This window comes from Strongylocentrotus purpuratus, unplaced genomic scaffold (assembly GCF_000002235.5).
Source record: "Strongylocentrotus purpuratus isolate Spur 01 unplaced genomic scaffold, Spur_5.0 spur5_scaffold_6, whole genome shotgun sequence".
Lineage (NCBI taxonomy): Eukaryota > Metazoa > Echinodermata > Echinoidea > Camarodonta > Strongylocentrotidae > Strongylocentrotus > Strongylocentrotus purpuratus.
The window spans coordinates 20748282-20773303 of record NW_022145612.1 but is presented as its reverse complement, the minus strand read 5'-3'; the positions used below and the strand labels follow the sequence as shown (position 1 = coordinate 20773303).

At 37.1% G+C, this 25022-nt stretch overlaps 1 protein-coding gene across 9 annotated transcripts in view; it reads left to right on the top strand.

The window, feature by feature from the left end:
* The window catches only part of LOC105436405 (fibrillin-2), a 104972-nt gene that overhangs the window by 27277 nt on the left and 52673 nt on the right, over nt 1-25022 (top strand). For all 9 annotated transcript variants that reach the window (XM_031000206.1, XM_031000205.1, XM_031000204.1 and 6 more), the window contains exons 3-6: nt 13259-13351; nt 16298-16420; nt 20751-20867; nt 23662-23796. In XM_031000206.1, coding sequence (XP_030856066.1) covers nt 13259-13351; nt 16298-16420; nt 20751-20867; nt 23662-23796 — 468 coding nt within the window. The remainder of the gene's footprint in view (nt 1-13258; nt 13352-16297; nt 16421-20750; nt 20868-23661; nt 23797-25022) is intronic.

The following is a 25022-nucleotide window of genomic DNA, read 5'->3' as shown; positions in this document are numbered from 1 at the left end:
CTTGGTTTATATTCGCGGGCTTCCCTCTCATCGGCAGGTGTATCAAGTAACCTTTGGATCGAATGTTTACGTAGAGTAAGGGATGCACCCATGGTGTATCTGCTATTCATCTACCCTTGCACTTCCGAATAACGGCTGTTTATGTAAGAAGAAGAGTGCAGAGGGGGAGGGGGGATCCGTGAGGATTTTTAGAGACGAGGGCCTCTTTGAACATGTCGAAAATGAAGAAAAAACTGTATTGTCTCATGTCCATTAAAATCAAGAGAGTGTGTTTGGGTTTTGTAGATTTATTTTGTTCGTAAATATGTGTTGGAGGTGGGAGGGGGTCTTCTCACTAAGATTTAGTTATACAATACCAAGCTAGGGATAGATTAATATATGATTATTGAATAAAAAGCGTATTTCGTCTTTAAACATATTCGAAGGATATCACGAATAATTGAGGGGAAGTCTCCTGCCTGAGAGAAATCAGGGTCCCACGGAGTCCGAGACAATTTCTTCTTAGCGGTTTTGCTCGTAATTATATTTTCTTTCTTAGTTCTGGTCTCTAGAGGTTAAGGCTATTATCGGAAATATCCACATACTTCAAACCTGACAGCGCTAAATGACATTTCTCAAGTCATGTCAGATCTTCTTATCTGTATGTACCTTCTCGTGGTGTTACTGAAACTCTGAGGGAATAAAACTTACAATAAATACATAAAGAGCCTCATACTTAAATATAGACTATGGATACGTCATCATGCATGGACTAAGGGGTAGGGGCACAAACAACGTATCCCCCTCTGTAGACCAAAAGGGCACAAATATTTATTTTTTATTTTGTTCCGTTCTTTTTTTTTTAGTTGATTGTCAGAGAAAAGCACCAACTCCCCCCCCTTTCGAATATCTACATACTAACCCCCAATCCTTTGTAGAGAATTCTGGATACCCCCTGAATATGATCACTGTATGAAGTACACAGCGTCTGCAATTACGGGCGGCTAGACACGCCCACCTATAACCCGATAATCTAATCTTCATTAATTAACTCGGTTGTCTTCTAAACACCCACCAACCCCTTCGATGTTATTGTACTTTCAATATGGGTTAACAATGCTAATAGAACGATATGGGTGTGTGTGTGTGTGTGTGTGTGTGGGGGGGGGGGGTCAGATGATTAGGACTGTGTGGTTTAAGAGCACTATACCATCTCTGAATAGTGATATGAAGTCATACCTCTTCATGCCAATCAACTAGGGGAAATACACGCTGAGAACATCCAAGGTGAATGCAATTATCTATCCTTCAATTTCATCAATGAAGACGAATCACCCAACTAAGAAGGAAATTAGTCAAATCCTAGAAAAATGTCAAAAATATACTCGAGACAACCCCTTTCAAATAGACGGAATTCTCCGCTATCATAATTCCTTATATTCCTTGTTTGAGAGTAAGTAGAAACGGAAGCGGATGGTATCGTTAAGAAATCACTGTTGCTATAAACAACCAACAATTTTCATCTTTTGTGATTTTTATTTATAGTCATAATTTACAACAAATCGTATCCAACTGTGACTAAATGGGGTGTCATTATGGAGTGCTCTTAGCTGAAACACAATTATGGGTAGCCTACGTGCTTTTTCCCCACTGGCAGCTCAATTACGTATTGATTTCTGGTCAAGGAAATTCTCCGTCCCTGTATTCGAGTTAGATATAATAGGGGTTGTCTTTAACACATTTTGTCTATACAGGAAGACACTTGTTATCTTTTGCATCTCCGTAATTAATTATAAGAAATAAAAATGAAGTTGTAGACAATTTGAAATTAGAAAATTTCCTACCTGTCCTGTACTTCCAATCCCACCCTAAGCTGTAGACACGCTACTTCCTTGGATGAAGTAAAGATTTTGATTCTGTCAGTTTGATTTTCGTAATGACCTAAATCCCTCTTCCTATCTTGCTCGTTGTCGATTGGGTTTAGTAATTAGGAACTCATCAATTAGATAGAATGTTTAGCAGCTCAGAAAAATATTTGTTAGTTCTTGAAATTATCAATTTAATGGAAAGTCAACATTAATATTGCCTTTATTTTGTGGGAAAACACATGTTATTAACCACGACCTTCAACGACCTAACGTTTTCGCTTCCTTGAAAATTATTTTATTATCTTGCTCGTATGAATATAGAATTGATATGAATTTAAAACCAATTGTAGTTCTCTAATGCCATTTCACTGAGATTATCGAAACGTTTTAATGTATGAATGGTCTCTAATAATAAGGGAGAAATGGTTTATGTGTCAAAACGGAACGAAGTTTTTTTTTAAGAAAATGACAAAGTGCTTAAAAAAAACCACCATATCATATTCTTTATTGAAAAGTTTAGGTTATTTGTCACATTAAAAATTATTGTCGTCATCTGGTCGTGTTCTAAACATTTAATTTCTTACTCCCATCCTATCTATCCCCACATGAACGTATTCGTGTTTGGCGTCATAATTATATTACATATTCAGTAGGTGTGACTTGTCGTGTATAGGTGATTATTACGAAATGAAATCTTCATCTTCTATCCCATCTCTCATCTACTCCTGATATTAACTCACCGCCCTTGGGGAGTGTTGTCCCATTAAATATGTGGTGCCGTCCCCATACGAATCTAAACCCACCGACTGGTTCGCAAGCCATTAGTATGATCACGCCTGTTACGCACGTACAATTTATGAGCTTGTAAATGATTGATGCGGAGGAGAGCCGACCGACCGACCGACCGACCGAGCGGCTAGCTACTCGCTCTGCTCGCTTCGCTAATTATTCACCCATCTCGTATCAAGAAAGGGGGAAATGCTAATGATAGGGGGTATTTAAGGTTTAAAGTGGGTTTTTGTTTAAGGCGGGCGTTGGCTTTTATGGAAGGAAAGCAGAGGCATGGGATTTTAGCGCATTCAAATTTGACGGTGAAATCATATAGGCATTTTATTGCCAATGGTAATGCATCGTATGGCGTTAATAACGTCATTTTATAGTATGACACAAAATCTGTTCATTCAATTCTACATCGATTTTGCATAAATGCCAGCTATGATGTAGTATGAAGATCGATGAACACATAATAATTTAACCAGTTCCATATTTGGGTTACTCTTAATAACATGTTTGCTTGCGAAGATGGAAATTAAAACCTGACCTGAATAGTTACTTCAATAATTTCAAGAGTCCAAATAATTGTTGTGCTATGAGTACCCCCGTCAACAAAAGGAATACTAGTTTCCAACCAACTGTTGTTTACCTACCACTGACTTCGCTCTCCCTTTAATATCCGATTTCGGATGAGGCAAGCCGGAGTGTAATCATAATCGAGTCCTTGCGTTTAGCGAGGGCTGCCTCTTCGCTAGAATCGTGTGGGTGATTTATCTAAATACACGTGAGGAAGTTAATATTGATCCTTTACATCTCTCAAACATGCCTAAATATCTGTCTTCAGTTCATTATCTTTTCCTGGACAAAGTTAAGAGTTAGGACTTTAAAATATATTTCGATATTATTCACTTGTATATACAGAATATACTTTTAATTACATTTTTCTGTCATTTTGTTTTGTATTATTTGTTAGGATTCTGCATCCTTATATTTCGAGTGCCCTTTTCATGATTAACATTTTACATTAGAAATTACTTCCGTCGCAATAAATGGAAAGTTAAAACTACTTCACTCAGTAATTACATTTCATGACAAGCTTCCTCGATGAGGTACTTCAATTACAGTTTGAAGAATTTTGTTATTTAAATCTTCTCCCTAGCAGACGATACCTGTCTCATACCAAGCTTTGTTGTCATGGAAACCGAGGGTCCTTAAAACCTGGCTTATCTTGCAACGAATACATGTTGATCACAAAGTAACCTTTAGTTGTGCAGAATAATTTGAACTGCTCTATATCAGAGGGTCTAATGTAAGGTTTGTTTTTCTCTAGGCAACTAGATGTAGCATCAATGCTTCAGATTTTTTCTTTTGAAAATAAACGTGAGTAGGTATATTGTCTTCAGCGAGATCATGTATAGACACAAGGTGTTATAATTTGTGTACCTTGAACCAATGGTTGGTCAACTTGGGTGTTGAGCATCCCATAACGTGGTTTCTAGACGTATCAATTAAGGAAGACCGTATGGTGAATATTATGAACAGATTGATAGAAAATATTGAACGCATCCCCTTAAAATGATTGGTGGCCTTTTACACCCCCTGTTACAACTTCTTTTACAGACCTCTACCCGTTTAGTTCAATTGAATATGATATAATTATGGACCCCATTGAAGACCAGCTTTTAGCTGAAAAGGGTGATCCTTCCCATATGTGGAAAATAAATAAATAAAAAATAAAATAAAATAGAATAATTGAGAAAAATGACAAATGTCGCCATCAAAAATTCTATACACCGGTTTCCTCATCTATCTGTGTATAAAGTCGAGCAAAGATTTTAGATTGGTTTACTAAAGCAAACTGTACGTGATGATTGAATCCTCGATTCCAGTATATCACCCAACATGCGATTCGATCCTACAATCAGAGGCTACATAATTATATGCCTTGTTTCGCTATTGTGTTCCGATGATGATACTAGGTTTTCCGATGGCTAGACAAGTTAACATAAGGCCACACAGCTAGAGTATGTACCAGAAATACCCTTAACATGAAATGACAGCCCAGAGAACCCACATACATTAGAATGGGAGCATAATGATATCCCTTCCACTCGGGAACACAACTGTTACACTGAATCTTGAAGGCAGTGCTTTGAAATATGGTTATCTTTTTCATTTCTTCATATTAGTGCTTTAGAATGATGTACATAAACTTTTTATTTAATGTGCGCTTGTCAATTTTCTTCATCCATGTTCCCGCGAGCTCTTTATGCCTCCTTTATGATGAGACCATAATGATTATCATCGACTGAGATGATACTTATCTGTTCAATGGTTTTTCGAATGTTTATACTCTTTATTCACACGTACATCTAGTGGTGGGTTTCCCAAAAGGTTCCCTATGATTTTGAAGTACTCTATCCCTCATCTTCTTTTCGGATTTTTTAGAATCGTTAGGTCCATTTTGATTCTTTCGTGATATTACATCACGCTATGTCACAAGCTCTGACGATCTTGTCTATCACCCACGCGATACGTGGGTTATCAAAGTCATGATAGTTATACATCTTGTGTTGTACTAAGTCTGGAGTGGGTTAAGTAATCTTAACAAAGACAGGAATTTACTATAAGGGGAGCAGGAGAGTACAGCTCGCCTAGTTTCTCCTTGGTATAAACACAACGAGAGTAGGACAAAAATCCACTTCGTCTGAGAGAAAGCTAGAGGTTTATAGCTCGCATTTTATCTTGATGAAATATTGCTAAAATGTGCCAGTATAGCAAGTTATAAACTTCACTCCTGTATTTCAAGTTCACTTTATGATACTTTCTCTATGGTTTCTGCAATGTTTTTCAACCCACCAATAACAAATTCAATTTTCAATCTACACTTGAATTCGTCACATAGACGAATTAGGTGATACCGTATCGCTAAATCGTCTAAGTGACGAATTCAAGTGTAGTTTGAAAATTGTAATATATCCTAATGTACATAATGAAGAAATGTATTTTCACGATTTCATCTTATTTTATGCAAGGCTCCTCCAGTCATGTGCAATCTAAACGTCAAGTTTTAGCTTCGGATCACAAATCATTATGGATAATATGGAATACAGATTATGCCAATATGACCTATTTCATCTTTCGGTGAGAAGATGTGGGGTATGTATTCAAGGGGTGCCAATTTGTAACATCTAGAGAGATCATGCCTTTCGCACCAAACCACATCCATGTGTTACAATTCATTCACCTATTGCATTCCTGTTTGCTTTCGACTATGAAGCATTGTTATTGAACATTAACATTTTACCAGTCAGGAAACACCGTGGGTTGAAATAGATAAAGACCACAAAGCCATGTTATGATTTTTCCTGCTGGATTTAACATTATCAAAACCCAATCTTGATACAGACTACCTCAAGATTTTCAGCAGAAGCAAATAATTTTGACACGTACAAACAGAAGCAAAGAATTTTGACACATACGAACAGAAGCAACACATATCTGGCAGATCACGCACACATCTTATCCACGTATACGATGGAGTGCCATTTGAATGTGGTTAATATTTCTGACATTGCCTGTGAAGTTGTGTGGATGGAGTCCAAATATAGCAGGTGCCTTGAATTGGTTAGCTAGAAATGTGGCCGTGATTTGAACGGAGTGGTGAAATATTTCACCGACCTTGAACTGCTCCATGTGTCCGCCTTGAACTTGGTGTGCAATCAGAGATATTCATCATTTCACTGCCATTCATCTAAACATAATTCCAGTGCCACATTTGTTTTTTCACTACTTGCCGTCGGTGCAAACTCAACGACTAGGTTGCGTAAGCTTCGTGTGGGAGTTTTGTGTAAACATGTGCATGTCTATTTACACTTAGGATATCTATAATTAATGGGAACATTTTTGGTTTTATTAAAAATATGATTGAACTATTGTCCCCCCCCCCCCCTTATAACCAATTTCTGTATAGACTAGAACTATATTCCCATATAAATCATACCTGTCTCCGCTTATCTGATCAAAAATGATATCTCCAAACATTCTTTTGATGATAAATGTGGACTCTCTTGTTATGTCAACATGAAGATGAGACTGCACTGTGTGACAGATGGGCAACGACCCAACCAACCATAAATTTGAACATTTGTTACAGTTGTCTTCCTATTGTTTTCAGTATGATTTATTATAGAAACATTGAAGATTAAAAGATGGAACCCGACAAAAGGAAATCACATCTATCATATTCTTTACTAAATTACTACCACAATAAGATTGATTTCAACCTCCATTTCATCCTCGTCTTTTCCACATCCGACTTTTGGCTTGTACTTTCTGTACCACAACAATAGGCAGTTGACAAATTGATAGCCTTGACGGATGATATGGTTGGTAGCTTTGTTATAATGAGTTCTCATTTTCACCATCAAGGTTGTTTAATCATCCTGTTTCCGAACGGACCAAGCCATGATTTGGCCACAGAGGTTAACAATTTTAGAAGTAAACATTCTTTAAATTATGTTTATGTTTTTATTATTAGATTTTGGTAGATTTTTATATTCACGTTGTGACGGCCATTCTACCCATTTATCTTCTGTAATTGAGGAATGTAAACAGATCCTCGTGTACAGTACACGGAGAGGAGTTAATTGCTAAACCTCTAAGACGAAACGTTGTTATCCTAATAAATCAATTATTAACGTGCATCAAATTATTCTCAGTATCTTAATAGCGATGTAAATCATGAAATTATAGCATTCGTTTGATCAGCTTCCGACTTCTTCAAGTCCAACTGGGAGAAAAACGAAGATCGGAAACTAAAATGAGGTCAGCACGACATGGTATTACCGCTTTAATTATGCTTTGCAAATCTTTAAAGTAAAATCAAACCCTTATTCAACCTCATGCAGATTAAATGCCTATATCAGTTCACGATTATACTTTCCACTTCTGGTTTATCAAAATATGGCCCATGATGAAAGACTTGTAAATGTATTGAAATCTTCAGGTGATTATATAATTTTGAAACTGTGTTTATGTGTATAAACGCCGGTCCGAAAAACTGACGCTTGAACATTAATTTTTCTTAATTTCAATTCCATTTTTGTATTTTTGTTGTTGGAGTTTCGCCAATTATATCTGGTATTCTATCTTAATGCATTATCTGTTTAAATTAGTTTATCTGTATAGTTAAGATTAGCTCGGATTGGTTGTTAATGGTTGAATTTAAATCGTATTTCTTTCGAACGATATGAATAAAATGGTATCAATGGGAGTGGAAGTTTCCTGTCCGAAAATAGACGTGTTTACAAACTAGCATGGGACGAAAGAACACATGCACTGTTCTCAAATCAATTTTTAATTCAGCACTGACGTACTGTGTAGACTGCTTCCGCCCACGTAACATACGGTTGGTATTGCACTAAATAAGACGAGAGATTAGACTCTTAATCTAGATTCTAAATTCGGAAACTTCTCTTGATATTTGTCAATAAATCTTCAGACAGCAGGTCTGTGTTGTTCTTGTATTTTTGGACACCAAAGTCCTGTTTTCGGCTTGTTTTGCAAATGACGAAATGCAGTGGCAATTAATAGCACGTTTATTATTAGATACAAAGTGACAATGAATAATAGATGCTGTGTAAGAATACCAATGTGATAATTGAAGTTTTCTTTAAGGGATCCAACATTGAAATTTAAACATTTACTTCAGACTTAACATTATGTCTGGCGTAAGGAGAGTTAGTTAAAAAATGTTTCTAACTATAGGATATCCATCTTCTTGATATATTATTGGTTTGATCACTGTTTTAGTGATTTATGTAATTAGTGATTTAGTGATTTACTTTACTCTTATTTATCAATATACTGTCAATCAGATAAACGTTATATCAGTGGCATACAAATCTTTACGTATACATTCATCAATGAAATCCTATTAACAGTGATATGGCATTACCGTGCAGTCGCTGTCGTATCACCGACGAAATGAACATTATTTGCTGTCAGTCGTCTCAGCTCCAGCGGAAATTTAAAATAGGGATGTTCCGAGAAATCAAGATAGCATTCGTGACGTTAAAGCGGTGATGGTTTCTTCCAATATTGACTCAGTCTGTGACGTCATAAGCTCATCCTCTCACTGTCCTGTCACACGTAAACCATACATGCGTACTGTCTTGGACTCGTGTAACAGTTTGGGTTTCTTTAAAGAAGATTACGATTTGTGTTTTAGAATGTAAAAACCCAATTTTCCTACACATGTATTTGTTTATGACCCTTAATGTGTCTTTCTATATTTCTTTCATCTGGTTTTCTGTGTCTTCATCTCTCTCTCTCTCTCTCTCTCTCTCTCTCTCTCTTTCTCTCTCTCTTTCTATATGAAATGAAATTATAATATAACGTCGCTTCCAGCTATGAAGCCGACATCTTTAAATATTTGAACAAATTTCATTTGACAATTTAATGGATTCATCTCATGTCATTTCGAAACGCAGAAAGAGGACGCATGTCGAACATCTCATTCTTATTTTTCTCAATAAAACAAATAAATCCATGTTTTATTGAATGGCTAAAGCCTATGAATGTTTCATTAAGGTTCGTAGTGCATGGATGTCCATGTACATGTTGTTTCGGTACCACTCTGTGCCGGGAAATATGTCATTTGAAGTAACAGGTGCTGTCTTGTCATCTTATCCCAACCAAATATTAATATCTATTTTTCAAAAGCCGAGACAGAATCTGAATGTAATTGAGTGCAGCCCACACGCATGCATTGTATGACGATTTAGGTTAGATTACAGGTTAAAGATGTGAAAATTATTAGGCTCGTGTGCCGTTCAGCATGTTGAATATTTGCTTCATTTTTTTTATAACTCCCATGGCTATAATATTTACTTTGAGAAAACGAAGTTTTGAGAAAGCAAACTTCTCCGATCATTGGTGGCAATGTTGAAATCCAACAACGACAAACGATATTTATTTTTTCATTCATCTTTGTACATGTACTTGGCAAAGTTTTTACTTATGTTGTGAATAAATCATGGACATTGGACAGTAATGAGTCTTTCTTAATCGGTCACGGATTCTGAAGATTTTAAAATCTCGAAAAAAATCGCCCCCTAATCACACTTCATGCTAATGGAAAGCGTACCGAAGAGGATGTTTGTGAAGCCGCTAAATGACATTACGTGTATAATCATTCCAGGCTGGTAACAAACACTCGAACCAGAGTTAGCTTTGGGTTTCCATCGAGAACCTGGAAATGACTATTTACTTGGTTAAAATGAATGTAAATCATCTTACTGTGTTGAAGTTCTAAACGTTTTATTTGATTATCGCCCATTACAGTCTTTATGTTTTCATTTAAGACGTGTTTACTTCCCTTTTCATATTTAATTATTCACTGTATTTACTCACTGCATATAAACCAAGGACTACACGAACCTCCCCACCCCCATTTGCTATATTAATTTTTGAAAATGTTTTACATGTCGACACGATTCCGAGATTGATGAGGAGGTCTTGTTACCATGGTGACGGGTAGTTTGCAGGCACAAACCTAGTCAGTCGCTGTGCGTAACAGTTTCTGTACTGGGAAACCATAGGCTGGCAGCTTACTACATAGGCTCTGTATTTTGCCTTGACACTGCCAGATAGTGACAGAGCTAGGCTCTGCTCAAGGTTTTAGGAGTTGTGGTAAAGTGTCAAATTAGAGCCTGCGCTTGCAGACTAGGTGGCGGATGGAAGGTAAAGATGATTTCTCCCTGCTTTCTTATGGGCCTTTTAGTCTTCACCCGCCTCCGCAGTTTCACTAAACTCGTCACACCTTCTGAATTCACCCACCTGTTGGTTGGTGTCATCTCTAGTAAGAAAGATACCGGGAGGATTCCCTTGTGAGGGCCTCGGACCCGCAGTGTGTGGAGACTATACTTGAAGATGTCAGCACTACGTGCTATCAATAACATACACAGGCAGTTTCATGAATCTTCATGTTTTTTTCTGCTCTCGATCCCTTGCCTCAAGGGCCCTATAAAGATGCTATCATAATTGTTTCTGACATGTCTGAAGTAATGCACTGCCTACGATTTCCATCACCCATTGTCTTTTCTCTTTCTGAGACATGAGTAGGGTTATAATATCTTTTATATCTATCGCCCAAGGAACTAAAAGAGAACGTCTTGTAACACATTATACTTATTTACACACGGCGATGGGAATGTGAACTGAATTTTCAATACAAATTGTAGAGTTCCAATCGCTAGTTGAGGTTATTAGATGTGAAAGTCGTTCGTGTGTGCTTTTGTTTCAGCGAAACAAGCGTTCCCGTCTCAAGATGCTCAAAGGCACTCCCTTGGCGGCTATACGTGCGCCAAGGTGACGGCTGTCTCTATTGGACTAGACAGCCGAACTCGATAAAAAGCATTTTGAGAGTCGAGAGACCTAAAATATTTCAGATATCGATGTGTGGGTGTGGATGTAAGAATGCGTGTGCTTGTGTGTGTATGTACTATCCAATTATCGCTGTATGATCTCTATACAAGAGAACACTGAATTATGATTTTCATAGACACTGGCTGCCTGTCAGGTTGATTCACGCAATATATACATTCCACTTTAAAAAGGCCCTACGATGATTATTTGCCATTCAGAAAAATAATGAGTTCGCAGAGTTTCAGCTGGGTTCTATCCAGTCCATTGATTCTGAACAGATCACTTCCAATCAGCAACATTTAGAAACGGTATAGATAAAGTAAACAAACAAACTCGTTAACTTATTGGGCTTTTCTGTTGGATTTCATGCACAATCAATGATTTCATTCGTTCATTCGTATAGGTCCGTCCTTGGTTGAAGTAACAGAGAAATCATACAACTTTAAAGACCATAAACGAACCGTAATTATCTTCTTGCAAAGTCGGAAGCCATTTCCCTTTTTTATCAAAAGGACTTATAAAGGCCACTAAATGGTCAACTTTTGGACAACATATCGGTCAGTGTTTAGGACCGAATGGACACAGACTGACCACACGTCGCCAGCCAGGCATCACTGGACAATGGATATTACAGTCCCGTATACTATCTTTTCTTGTCTGACCGTTGCTGCATGAACAGATATGATTGTGAAAGCTACAAAGGTGGCCAAACAATGTAAAGATCCGACTGATAGCAAGATGAATCAACTGTAACCCGCCACTTTGGTGTAAAGACCTGGTTTTCCAGTAAAGTTTACATGCATGGTTGATGGTGGTCTTGCATGACTTTTTGCCTTCTTTTTGTGCCCCTCAGTTTTCTACAATAGTCAGGTCTCAAATATTTCAAATTGTTCATTTTGACTTCTTCAAATGAAGTCGCGGAAAGATTGAATGGAAGAATACTCTTCTTCGTGCAAGATACATAGAGATTGAAGTAAATGGTGAAAAGAAATGAAAAAGCGTCAGTGTTTTTTTTTCTCTCCTTCATTTAGTAAAGCTACGGTCACAAAGGTTCGTACGAACGATTATTTCGTACGAATCTCCCTATTTTTCCATTGTCTTCCCGAATTTCCATTGTCTGAAAATCGTTCGTTACGGCGTTCGTAGCAGTTCGTAATGGCATTTGTGACCGAGGCTTTAACACAAACATAGGGTACATTGTTTGAATGAACTTGGAGTAAAACTGAATTGCTTTGAAAGAAATCTGAATCTAAAGGAACAACATTTCTCGGAATAGGAGAGTTATTGGCACAAAACCTTTAATACAATTTCATTATTCACAAGCCCACTTTTAGAAACTCATACCCAGGGGGAAAATATGAATAAAGTGGTATAAGTGATATAAGCTGGACCGGAAACACATCTCTCATACATCAAATATTAAGTTGTTATTGAGATAAGTGATGGAGTTGTTTGGTAAAATGGATTTATGTCGTGATTGATATTGACACAAAATGCCAATAGGTTTGACCTGAAATATGCATTTCAACTTCTCAACTGATTGGGAACATATGCAAGCGACTTGGGCTCTTAAGGAATCCAGGCGAGGGTGATAGGTGTACGGTAGAGGCGGGATTTTGTAACAATGGCAGAAAAGGGCAGGGAGGTGGTGAACGTGAGAGACAATATTTAGGTCTGTGTACTAATTTGGAGAGTTAAAAATAGTGAAAATACATAAAATATGCTCATAAGTTACCTAATAAGAAGCATATACATATCAAATGATATATTACTATAAAAAATAAACATGGTAATAAAGATATAAGTAAGTAAATGACATTATGTACCATGAATGTTGCCGAGATAAAATCTCGACAAACTAGGTCCCGCTATTTTTTTTTACTCTTTAAGGTAGTTACGAAAAAACTTAATCGGTCATGTCATTAATCAAATTTTTTGGTGGTTGGTATCGTGGAAAATGTTACATTTATTTTTATCTCATGAAACATTTCTAGTTCATGACATTAAAAAGCAACATTTTACCTGGGTGGTCTCATTATTCCTCAACTGTTTTTGCGTTGTCATCAAAACATGTTTTCATGTATTCCATAACGTTGTACTATAGAAGATAACGCATTCCACGTGATTATTGCATTACATTTGATCTATATTTGTTTTTATCTCTATCTCTAATTAGCCTATATCATTTTATTTTCTTCTTTTAACAGCAATCTGTGAATCTGGTTGTGTACATGGAACCTGCGTTGCACCAAACCAGTGCCGTTGCGAGCCGGGATATACAGGTGCAAATTGTAATGCAGGTAAGAAATCAACCAAGAACTATATCACCCATCTCTGGACAAATTGGCTTCCATTGCATTATTTTGTATACAGAATTCGAAACAGTAGCTCAGTTGCAGTTAATCGAAAGTTATATAAACTCCGCTCGTTTCGCTAATTGGAAGACGTCTATAAGATAAATTAGAAAATCGTTTTTGAGGTAGCCATAAATACAAAACGGGCCTCGGTTTTTTTTGGTGTTTTTTTTTGGTGGAAAATGTCAGGGTCTTGTTTTGGGGTCTTTTATACGATATAGCTGGTATCTTAAGCATATTTTGCTACTATAAATACGAAATTGTGGGGGACTTCACCATAATCTCATAACGTCATAACGTATGCATAACGTATACATTACACAACAATAATCATAGCTGTCTTCCATTATGGCTTTTTGCAAAGTAAACAATGAGTAATCCGTATGGCAGATCCAGGTATCATGACAGCGTGGGTAATTATCCTTTACCTAGACCAATTACACTCACACAACACATGATGGAACCGCCGAAGGTACATTGCATCACTGCATTTTAAGTGATGTGGCGCCACTGAATGTGCGCATATTGTGTATACTAGAAATGACAATTTTCAGTGTCGCACTGGACGTTTTGTGCAATATATTAAGTGGGAGTACATCACTCGATATCTATAAGAATAATTCCGCTCCGATCGAGATACATCCAGAGCACCATTAGGGAATTAGGCTCGATTTTGATAGGGTAATTAACGTAATGGCCTGCTTAAAAAACGGGGGTAGCGTACCTGACAGAGAGGCTTTTGTCGCCTTAAAAAAAAAGAGAATGGTCGTGTGTTTTTATGAAAACACTGAAAGCTATGGCCTGTGGTGTTTTTTCTACTATAATTGTACAGATTTTTGTGACTTGTTTTTAATACAGATCACACAATCGATCTTATTTACTGGGTGTAAGCCACAAATATGTTTAAATAATTGAAATTTCTCCCAGGAAGCATTACATTTATAATTTTACAGTTATACATTTTATTCTTGAATAAATTAACTGAATCTTGTCAAATGGAATCAGCAATAATTGACTGATTTTGTTTGCATGTATTATTAAATGAATTTGTTTCTTTCGCTACTTCATAATGTGTCATCATATTTATCCGAACAATTTCCCTGAGTGTGTTCAGTGTTTTAGGCCTACAGCCAAATAGGCGAACAGGAAATCCAACGATGTACTTTGAAATAAATTTTGTTTGATTTATAAATGAAATGTGAGTGGATTCCTACTTTAGGATCGTGGTAAAAATGAATGATATCTGCATATGGAACCAGTATAAGTTCAATCTATTCGGATTCAATTCAGATTAACATAAAATAATGATATCTGTATTAGGGCACTTTTTCAAGTTTTGACATTCTTGACCAGGCAGAATCTCTCCGACAAATATTATAAAGAATAATAGAAGTACTTGTCTTTCTCTCAGCCATTCATAAGAACCAAATAAGGGATAAATAGCTTCTGTCATACTACGCATAACAGAATACTCATTATGCCTTCTCAACCTGAAAGACCCTCCTACTTTATCAATCTTTATGGGAGACGGTGTGGAGACTGCGGGAAGCTAATTGGTCGAAAGAAGCGCACAGTTTGAAAAATCACCTGCACAAATAGAGAGGGAGAGAAGGCTATGGGTTGCTGATAGGGATTAATAAACATCATCCTATAAATATTCCTTTTCGAATCAAGGAGATGATTTTCTTTTAAAAGAACATGTCTATTATTTGCTTATGATTGTCATGGAAGGCGCAGTGTTTGTTTTTCCTACTGTGCGAGTAAATGAGGTATGAGCTTGAGCCGTTTAAAGACGAATAAAAAAATTAGTCAAGCTTGTTTGGCGAGCGTTAATCTCCTCACGATCTTAATGATACCGGCCTCGAACTTTGAAGGAATGTGCCATTTTCATAGTCAGTAGTAACTGACCGTGAACTTAAAAGCAAAATAAGATATCACTTCAAAGAAATAATTAATTTAAGTCACGATTCGGGATTTATTTCATTTACTTCTGCATTCCAGCTTGTTTCTCAGGCATAATCATTAAACAAAAGAAAAAATCAAAACTGTTATTTATCCCATGATATCTGTCTATTCCGTGTAGTTCTCTGTCGAAATGACCCATATTCGGTCAAAAGAATGCATTTGACATAAAGTGTTGCACCCCTCCGAGTAACTTTGATGGCACTTAATCTCATTGATACCTTGGTTTACCCCTAACCATGACCCAACAGTTGTCCTCTCAAACCAACACACAGCATGTTTGTTTAAATAGCATATGCTCAAGTGCAATGAGGGTGGGCTGTTTCGATAGAGAGAGAATCTATGCGGATGTGTGTGTCTTTAAAAATTATTACACCAATTGCTTGTGGAGCGTCTTCTCTTTTTTCTTCAAGTTAGCTGTTGATTGGTTATGAAATTCACAGCTTTAATAATAAGATATCACAAAAGGAATGCTGAAACTGGAGTTATTTCTCCGAACGCTACTGGTGTTCGTACTTGGGAAACATTGACCTTATTTCCTCGTCACCTGTCGGTTGATAGCTGACCATATCATCACCATATACCAATTTGTTCTTCATATCATAAGTATAAGTATAAAAGCCGTTATACGCTCCACACAGTATAAGCATTTCCTATTTCAGGGGAAATCACAATTATAACAAGGCAATGTTTTAAAATGTCAAAGAATATATAAAAATGGGTAGAACAAATTTGGCAAATATCGCTTTCAGTTTGTGTTCCACATTTGAAAACAGATACATACATGTATTTATTCTTTTATTCCCTGTATTGGTTGTCATGGTTTATTGTTAGCCTATGTCGATTGAATCAATAAATTATATGTAGAAAAGATTCATTTATTTACATGTAGATCTGTTAACCTGTAATTTTCTTTTATCCTTACAACAGATCTAAACGAGTGTGGTCTGGAGCCTCGGCCGTGCAATCACAGATGTATTAACACCATGGGTAGTTTTAGATGCCACTGTGAAGAAAGTTATCTTCTAGAAGAAGACGGAAAGACATGTACACGTAAGTACTCCAAACGTTCACCCACGCTTTGTTCTCCCGGGTCTAAACATCCTAAATATAATCACAATCCCGTTCTTCGAGATGTTCAATTCATGTTTTTGACACTTGACGCTAGACCTTCCATAGTAACGATGAATGTGTATACAACATGATTCGCAGGGTGCTTAACATGCCAAAGGCGTGACAAAGAAACGGATAATCAAGTGTTTCGACGAAGGTCTGCATCTAGCTAGCCTAAAACTGACCTAATTTCAGTGACACCTTACTAGTGTAATTTTGTGAACAAAATCCTCCCAGATGTATTATTATTATATACTATTCTCACGCTACGGTGTCAGCCCCTCTTCTACTGAAAATGGTAAATAGACTTCAAGTTTAAAATATTGATAATCAGCCCTCCAACCAAAAAGGACTGTGTATAGTCCTCGGCTCTTAAGATATCTGGCGCCTTAAAGCCAATTTCACACTTAATCTGGATTATGCTTGGATATACGCGTGTGTATAAGAGTGTGGCCCGTGTAGTATGTGCCTTAATGTATCTTTCATCATAAGATGAATGTCTTGGGATCATCTTGGTAGCTCTTCGTACGTGATGGAAGCGTAAACGTTAGATTGATAAATAAGATCTTCCTTGGAATGCCAGTGATTTCCCCTTAAACCAACCGGCGAGACATGGAGATGATCTCAAGATTAACTGTGCTTAAGTAGCTACATACTATGTTCCTCGAATAGGTACCACTGATAGCCTTGGGGTTAACACTTGTAGTGATCCTCAGTGTGAATCCAGCTTGGGGGGGGGGGGGAGAGAGAGAGAGAGAGAGAGAGAGAGAGAGAGAGAGGTGTATTCAAGACGTGCTTGAAAATTGTAGGCTGGCATCCAGGGGCTCACAGAAACATGTAAACAATCTACTATTTATGAATTACGCATCGTTTCACTGCATTTTAAAGACAATTTGGAGGATTAGTGGATGGGTATAGGCGTAATGAAAAGTGTACTTCCTAGAAGAAGTATGTTATATTGGCTTCTTTTTGTCTCTTTGATCTCTTTCATTCAAAGTAGCAAGGGAGGGATTATACCGTCGAAGGCGCTGGGCGTCGATAATGGTGATCCACAGATATTTGTATGACTTCTTAAAAGACTATTCAAAATATGTAAGTCTTATTAGTACCTCTGGCATTCCACTCCCCCTTGGGCAGAAATAAGGATCCGATGCAATCTCTCTCCCTAAACTCTTTTTAAGCCCTTTTCTTCGACTTCATTATCTCCCTTTGTATGTATACACAACTTACTTATACTCTATACTCTGTCACTTGACGCCCACATCCTTCTTCCTTCTTATGCAGCTGTCTGTTTTCTCTGTCTTTTGCTTATTCCGTTGTTCATTCTTCTATTCTTAATGTTATTGTTGTTTTTTGTTTTTGTTTTCAATTTAATGCCATATGATTTGTTTGTGTGTCTTGCTTATGTAAACTGTATATTTTCTTTTCATTGTGAATTCTTTTTCATATGACGGAAATAACGACGAAACTAAACACATTCCTTCCTAATGTCAGATATATACATGGCACATGTAACAGAGCTTGAATGTAACTTTAAAAAAAAAGCAATGTCAATCCTTCCCTCCAATCATCTAAAACATATCCCATCACTCCCCCTTATGATTACGTATTTAAGCATATTCTTCAGTGTTGTGCAGGCATGTCAAAAGAAAAGACGAGACACTTCACTTCAACGACATCAGTCAAACATTTCTTCCCCCTCCGATCATTACATCTTTAAAAAGAATCACAATGATCAATCTTTTCCAAATCATTGGCATACGTGCCAGTAAATGTCACAAAAAAGTTGTGACATGCTTTCAACCAATGGAATTGAAAAAGAAAATTCCAAGCCAAGAAAGAGAGAAGGCGCCTGGGTACTTGTTTAGAATCAAAACAGATTTCGGGCAATTGATGGTGATGCTCCTTTCCGCCTTTGTGTAAACTGTCAATTGTGAATATGCTTCTTGACTTTTGGAGAGAGAGAAAAAAAGATGCTTCAAGAAAGATACCTCATCACCATTTAAGGGTGAAAAGAAATGTAGAATGAATTTTGATTCGTTTCATGGTTTGGTTTCGTGTCACAAAGCAATTTTTTAAGTTCTAACTTAGTTTTATCTTTCAAATGCCGTTGGAATTTCACCTTTTCATTTGTTTGGCCTGCATGTTTGTTTTCTTATAAAAATGAAAATTTTGCACCTGACGATTTAGAGGAAAGAAGAACCTGACAGTGGTGTACATAATACGCATCGAAGACCAACCATGTGTCATATGACAGATGTGCCAAGTATCATTAAACCAAAAGGGAAGGGCATGTGTTTTAGAAAGCATTATCAGGAATATGATCCGAGATCTCTTTCAAGTTAAAACCCTTAACTGTGTGTTCTACCCACTTGTGTGCATCCTCCATCCCTTGATAGGTTCTGAATCACACGGTAGGGGTATTTTCTTAGGGAAGTGATTCAAAATCGGTAGTAGGAAGTGCCTCGTTTGAGTTCATGTGCTACTGTTAAAAAATAGGGCCTGCATTATTTGGGACGTGTTTTAAAAGAGTAGATCATAAAAGTATACAAGGAAAGGTGCAAATGAGGGACGAACCTCCCGGAAGCCCGATGACACTGTCTTTATTCCTCTTTCTTCTCTTCCTCCCTCTCTTCTTTCTCTTCCGTCTTTTCCGTCTTTTCCGTCTCTCCTTCTAATTTGTCTCCTTCCCGTATCCCCTTTTCTTTCTCTTTCTCTTATTGTTTCTCTTTCTCCTATCTCCCTCCCTCCCTCCCCCTCTCTCTCTCTCTCTTTCTCCTTTTCTTTCTCTCCCTCTCTATTTCTCTCTCTCTTTCTCCTTTTCTTTCTCCTTTTCTTTCTCTCCCTCTCTATTTCTCTCTCTTTCTCCCATCTCTCACCCTCTCTCTACTACATAAGCTCCTTTTCTGAAGTCGTAACCGTCTCTCGCTTCATTTCCCCTCTCTTTCTCTCCCTTTCCCTACTGATTAGCTGATTAATTCTTTTCACACAAGTCGCTATTTCTGATCTCTTTTCTATAGAAAGAAGCATACTTGTCTATTATTGGTATCATTAGGGGTCGAAAACACCACACTTATATATAAACATGACAAATTCCATATACGTGATGTCTTTTTGTGTAATGTATGCGCCTACTGCCTGGGTTGGTACTTGAACATAATTACGAGCAAGTCTTGTTTGAGTGTGGCAGCAAATGACTTTATTTCGTTTCAAACCAGAGAGTAAAATGAGTTCTCATAATAAAATGCTCATAATGTTTCCTCAATCTCTCCTCGGAATTTTAATCCTTTAAACTATTTTAATCTTACCTTTATAACCGTAAAAGTCAACAAATACAATATGTTTAAATATATTTGTTCAAGTGTCAGAAGGAATTTTCAGCATCAATTGGTCGTTATATACTCGATTGACCCCCAGGCTATGATATCTTAAAAAGACATCTTTCCAATGGTCGCTGTCCCAATTTCGGTCACAAACGACAGTTCTCTTTTCTTATTATCGAAATATAGTCGTTGAGGCGAAATTACAATCTGTTTTTCGTCTTTTGCGACAAATGAGTGTTTTTCCAATAATTTCCCAGACATTCCAACAAACTTCACTTCACCGAGGTGGCACTAAAACCTATAGTTGTCGACAATTCGCGCTTCTCTATACCCATCAGGCGTTGAGCCGTTGCGGATAGTTGAGGGAATAACTCTTTTGATGAAGAAGGATAATGAAATCAATTAAATGGAAGATTGATCGATTATTGACCTTTTAGAAGCCTATACCCCATACCATGACGAGAACTTTCGGTGATTTTTTGCTACAGACATGTGAACTATAGAATGCTTGGTTAATATTGCATATAAGAACGACAGTGTGTAAACAACTTTATAAGAAAAAGAAATCGTAAACAATTATTATTGTAATCCCGACAAAAATAATTCACCCTTAGATTTGATTTGGGATTTATGAGTGTGGAATAACAATTTACTACTCTCAGCATAAAGATATTTTCCATTTAAAATGAATTAGATAACATGACGCCATTAACATGATTATATTCTTCGTTTGAATATATCTAAGTAAGATGTAAAAAGACCACCTGTATTAGTTAAACCTAAGAATCCTCTGAAGGACCATATTGCATTTCACCTCACCTCCCTAATCCATATTATTCCGTATCAATCTTACAATCTTACATCTTCTTATCTTATCCTGACCACACCCTCGTTATGTTATGATTGCTTACTCTATGTTTAATCCACCCTCTCCTCATTTTCTTTAGGTGATAGCCGATGTTACCCGGGTAGATGTGCGTATGGATGCAGAAAGAACGGATTTCGCCTGGAGTGTATCTGTCCAGCAGGTTTAAGACTCGCCCAAGACAGTTATCACTGTTTAGGTAAGTTCATTTAGCCGCCCTCGTTGGGCGACATGGGGGCATGCCCCCCTCTATCAACTTGCGAAAAAAAGATAAAGAGAGAATGAGAGAGAGAGAGTGAGAGAGAGAGAGAGAGAGAGAGAGAGAGAGAGAGAGAGAGAGAGAGAGAGGGGGGGGGCGAGGTACGGGAGAGTGGAACGCAACCTGAAAGGAAGATGGTACGACCTCCTCCCGCACTTCCCCCTAACACCTTTGCCTTTTCATGCGCTTCGCCCACCTGATAACATCGCCCACCCCCCTCCATGATACCAGAGCCCCCCCCCCCCCTCAGTATCTTGACCAAGTCTTGACGCCCTCCACGCCTCTGTTCATTATATAGTATAGACATCTAGAAGTGGGTAATTGATGTGGCTGGCGACATTCCATTTCTCTTTTTGAACCCGGTAATAGTAACTCCAGGATTATCCATAATGTGTGAGTCGTTCCATGCGTGATATTCTCAGAAGCTAATCCGCTCTACATAGCAGGGAAGTTTGAAATCTTTGATCCCGCATTCCAAGAAGGAATTACGAGCTTTTGCAATTCAATAACAATCTATTCAACTAGTAATTATTCAGAAGATATTTGATATAACGTTTGACACAATAAGAATGGATTAAATGTTATTGAAACAACATGAATACATTAAATCTAAATATGGCCTTACACTCATGTAAATAGTAGTAAGAATGGATAAGGCTCAATGACATATTCTTTAGAATTTGCATGTAAATTGTTTCCAAATGGCAGAGTTATTTGAGTCAGGTCCAAAAATAGTCCAATGTATAGCTAGGTAACCTCGTTAGTTATTAGGAAATGATCAGTTATTTCACAATGAAATGCATCATGCAAGTATTAAGCATTTAAATATAAAATAAATATATTGGAGTTGAAAGGGATAACCATTACCAGTCGCTCATATTTATACTCGATACAAAGCTTTAATTGTGTGACGAACCTTGGGTAGATTTCTGATTATTTAGCAGGTATTAATTCCCACGTTTTATTAATAATAATATTCCATCAAACTAATGATAGTGTCGATCATTATTAAAGCAATATCTTGCTGTAGTAATAAACAATTCCTGTTTTAATTGGGTGTTTAAATCGGGCTTAGATTCAGGGGCCTAAGCGTAAAGGGCGGAAAGAGGAACCAGTTCTCATGTTTAATGCGTGTCACGGTGGAGAAGATGAAAATAGCACAGTCGAACAGTTGTTTAGGGGGCTAAGGCCACATGTGATGCCCGGTATTGTAAACGAGAGACTAATTATAAAGGTTTCAAGGTGCAATTTGCCTTGAGAATCTTCTGTTTTAATTAACAGATTAAAGAGCGGAAGCCAGCTGATATAAGAATTATGTGGAAATGGGAGAAGAAAGATAACAAATCAGACCTGATAATTTATCATCAATTTTGTTTTAGAAACCTGTTGACCAATGGTAGACCTAAAATGATGAACCTAAGTTTAATTTAATGAAACTTTTTAGGTAATGTATTTGAAGCATAGCATTTTGTTCAGGTTCAAAACCCGCTTATCTTTTGTAATATAATGGAGCTTGGAGAAGTACAGATCCAGCCTTGACTCAACCATGTTTTTAACACTTCTTTGAAATATTCATGATTCAATAGAATGGTATAGAAATAAAGCAGAAAGAATGAACAAAAACAAAGGAAGAATGGGAAAGAAAAGTTAAAAAGAGTAAAATGTGAAGTAATAATTTGAAACAGGATAAATTACAAGGCGATTAAGCGATCAAACAATAATATTGATTGCTAAAAGTCGAGACAACTAAGCACAAGGGACCTGGATTATTAATGTCGTCGCGTCTGGTTGAAATGCAATTACATGAGTTATTTTTACTTTCTGTCAAATTGTCTACGCATGGATTAGATAAATAGACTCCAAGAAGTCAGATTGTTCCTCCGTTTCTGACAGTAGTGTTTTTTTTTTTTTCAAAAGAAAGAGAAAATAGTATGTCGTGGTACTTCTTAAATGGTATCATAGACAAAAATGCGTCTCGCTTCGTAAGAACTGAGATACGTGAAGAAAACATTCATTTTGGAGAAAACCTCCGGGAAGATTTGTTACGTCATAATTATGACACAATATACATGGGTCACATCAGCCACATTCAAAAGAAAAGATCTATGTTCACATACATATTATAAATCACAATTATTCAATACTCTATGATGATTACCATTTCCTGTACTTTCACATGTTACGTTGTAGCATTTTGTTCTCATTTTGAAATTTGCCCTTCTGGTCTGTAAACAGTGAGGTCGAGAAGGCTCTACCATTTAAAAATATTCTAAAAACCCCCTTTAAAAAATCCTGGCTACGCCCTTGCCCCAGTGACCTGGTCATACCAACGAGACCAACACCAACCTGACAAAAATTAAGGTACCCCGGCCATGCAGAATGGTCAAGAATTGGTCTGTTAAAATCGGTTAAGCGTGTGTGACCGAGGCATTGCAGGGTGAACGAATTTTCATGAGACTTTTTCTGTTGTTTTATCCCCATTATGATACCCCATTTTAATAGCAAATTTTATGTCTGATTAGTCGATTGTACGAGATTGTGATTTTTAGCTTAGAATATCCCGTTCAGGATCACATCAGAAAAATTAGTATTCTGATGGAATTGTTCGTACAATTAATTTTAAATGTCACTTTTTTATATAGTGAGTAATGTTATCTAGGAATTAAAAAAAAAATCTATTCTTCTTTTATTAATGGTTAATGAATGTTTTATTTTTACTATATAAACTTAACAGATGTTGATGAGTGTGCAGAAGGAACAGTTCAATGCCCCTCGGACCAGAGATGTGTCAACACATATGGAAACTACATGTGCCTCTGTCAAGAGGGATCTCAGTTCAGATACATTGATGGAAAGCTTAGATGTACAGGTAATGTAACATAACGTAATGTACGTAACGTGTTTGTGTGCGTGTGCGTGCGCGCGTGTGTGGGTGTGTGGGTGGGTGGATGGGTGTTTACAGACTTGTATCAATCGTTATGATTATTTACGTCTGGGGACCGACCTTTAACGTCACCATCCGAAAGACATGACTCAGGTTCGAACGGGTTAAGCCTGAGCTAGTTTGTAGGCGAATTAGAGACAGGGGTATGACCAAGTGAACGTACCGCTAGACCAACTCACATCTACCTAAACGTAATGAAAACGGTTGTAAAATGGGCATTAAAGGTGAAAAATGTCGGTCTCTTCTCTTATGGGGATGCAGACAAATAAAAGACAGTGCCCTTTTAATTTCAAGATATTGTCATGATTAACTTTCTGCACAATTTCTCAATACGAAATTGTAATCGATTGAAAAAAAGTCGCGTTTTATTTTTTTCTTGTAAATTTTGTTTCATTGCTATTTTGATGCGAGAAGCCTTGATCTATATTGTTCTCTGGAATTCTTCTGAATGTACTGTGTTTATTGGGGAGAATGTAAGTATCTTACCGGTCAGCAAACCCTCTCATTATTATGGTAATTGGGATTATAATCGATGCATTTGGGGCACTAATAATCTCAAATCATCGTCGATTGACTAAATAATTACAAAGGTTTTTTCCTTGATTTACCAACAATAGCAATTGAATTGCTCTAATTGGGAGACAGGATTGAGATTAAAACTGTGAAGCTCTTATCATGTAGAAGTCTTGCCTTGGCAATTCTATCCAAAGTCTCGCAAATCGGGTTATTTTAGGTCAAAATCGGTCAACGTTCGGCAATAATGGCAAAGATTTGTTTCTTTCGACTGGGTTTCCTTTGTTCGTGTAAACCAATAATCCTAAACAGATTGTGATCCATGAAGAGGTAATTATGCAGTTTTTAGATGAAGAATGTTGTCTGCTTCATAAAACTATGGACACATGGCCTAATGTTTCGATTCTCTTTATTTTTCATTCGAAACATAGGTTTGTACGTGTGACGTAAGCATTGTCACATGCTTTATGTAGTATATTGTTATAGGCTAATATTTGAAGCAGTACAGAGCGTTTACTTATTGCATTCATCAATCTTTATAAAGAGTTGAACAAGTGGATAATAGAGAAAATGTGCAAATGGTGGATGGCCAAAATTGGGGGGGGGGGGGGGGGGGTGGGGGGCATGCGTAATGAGTA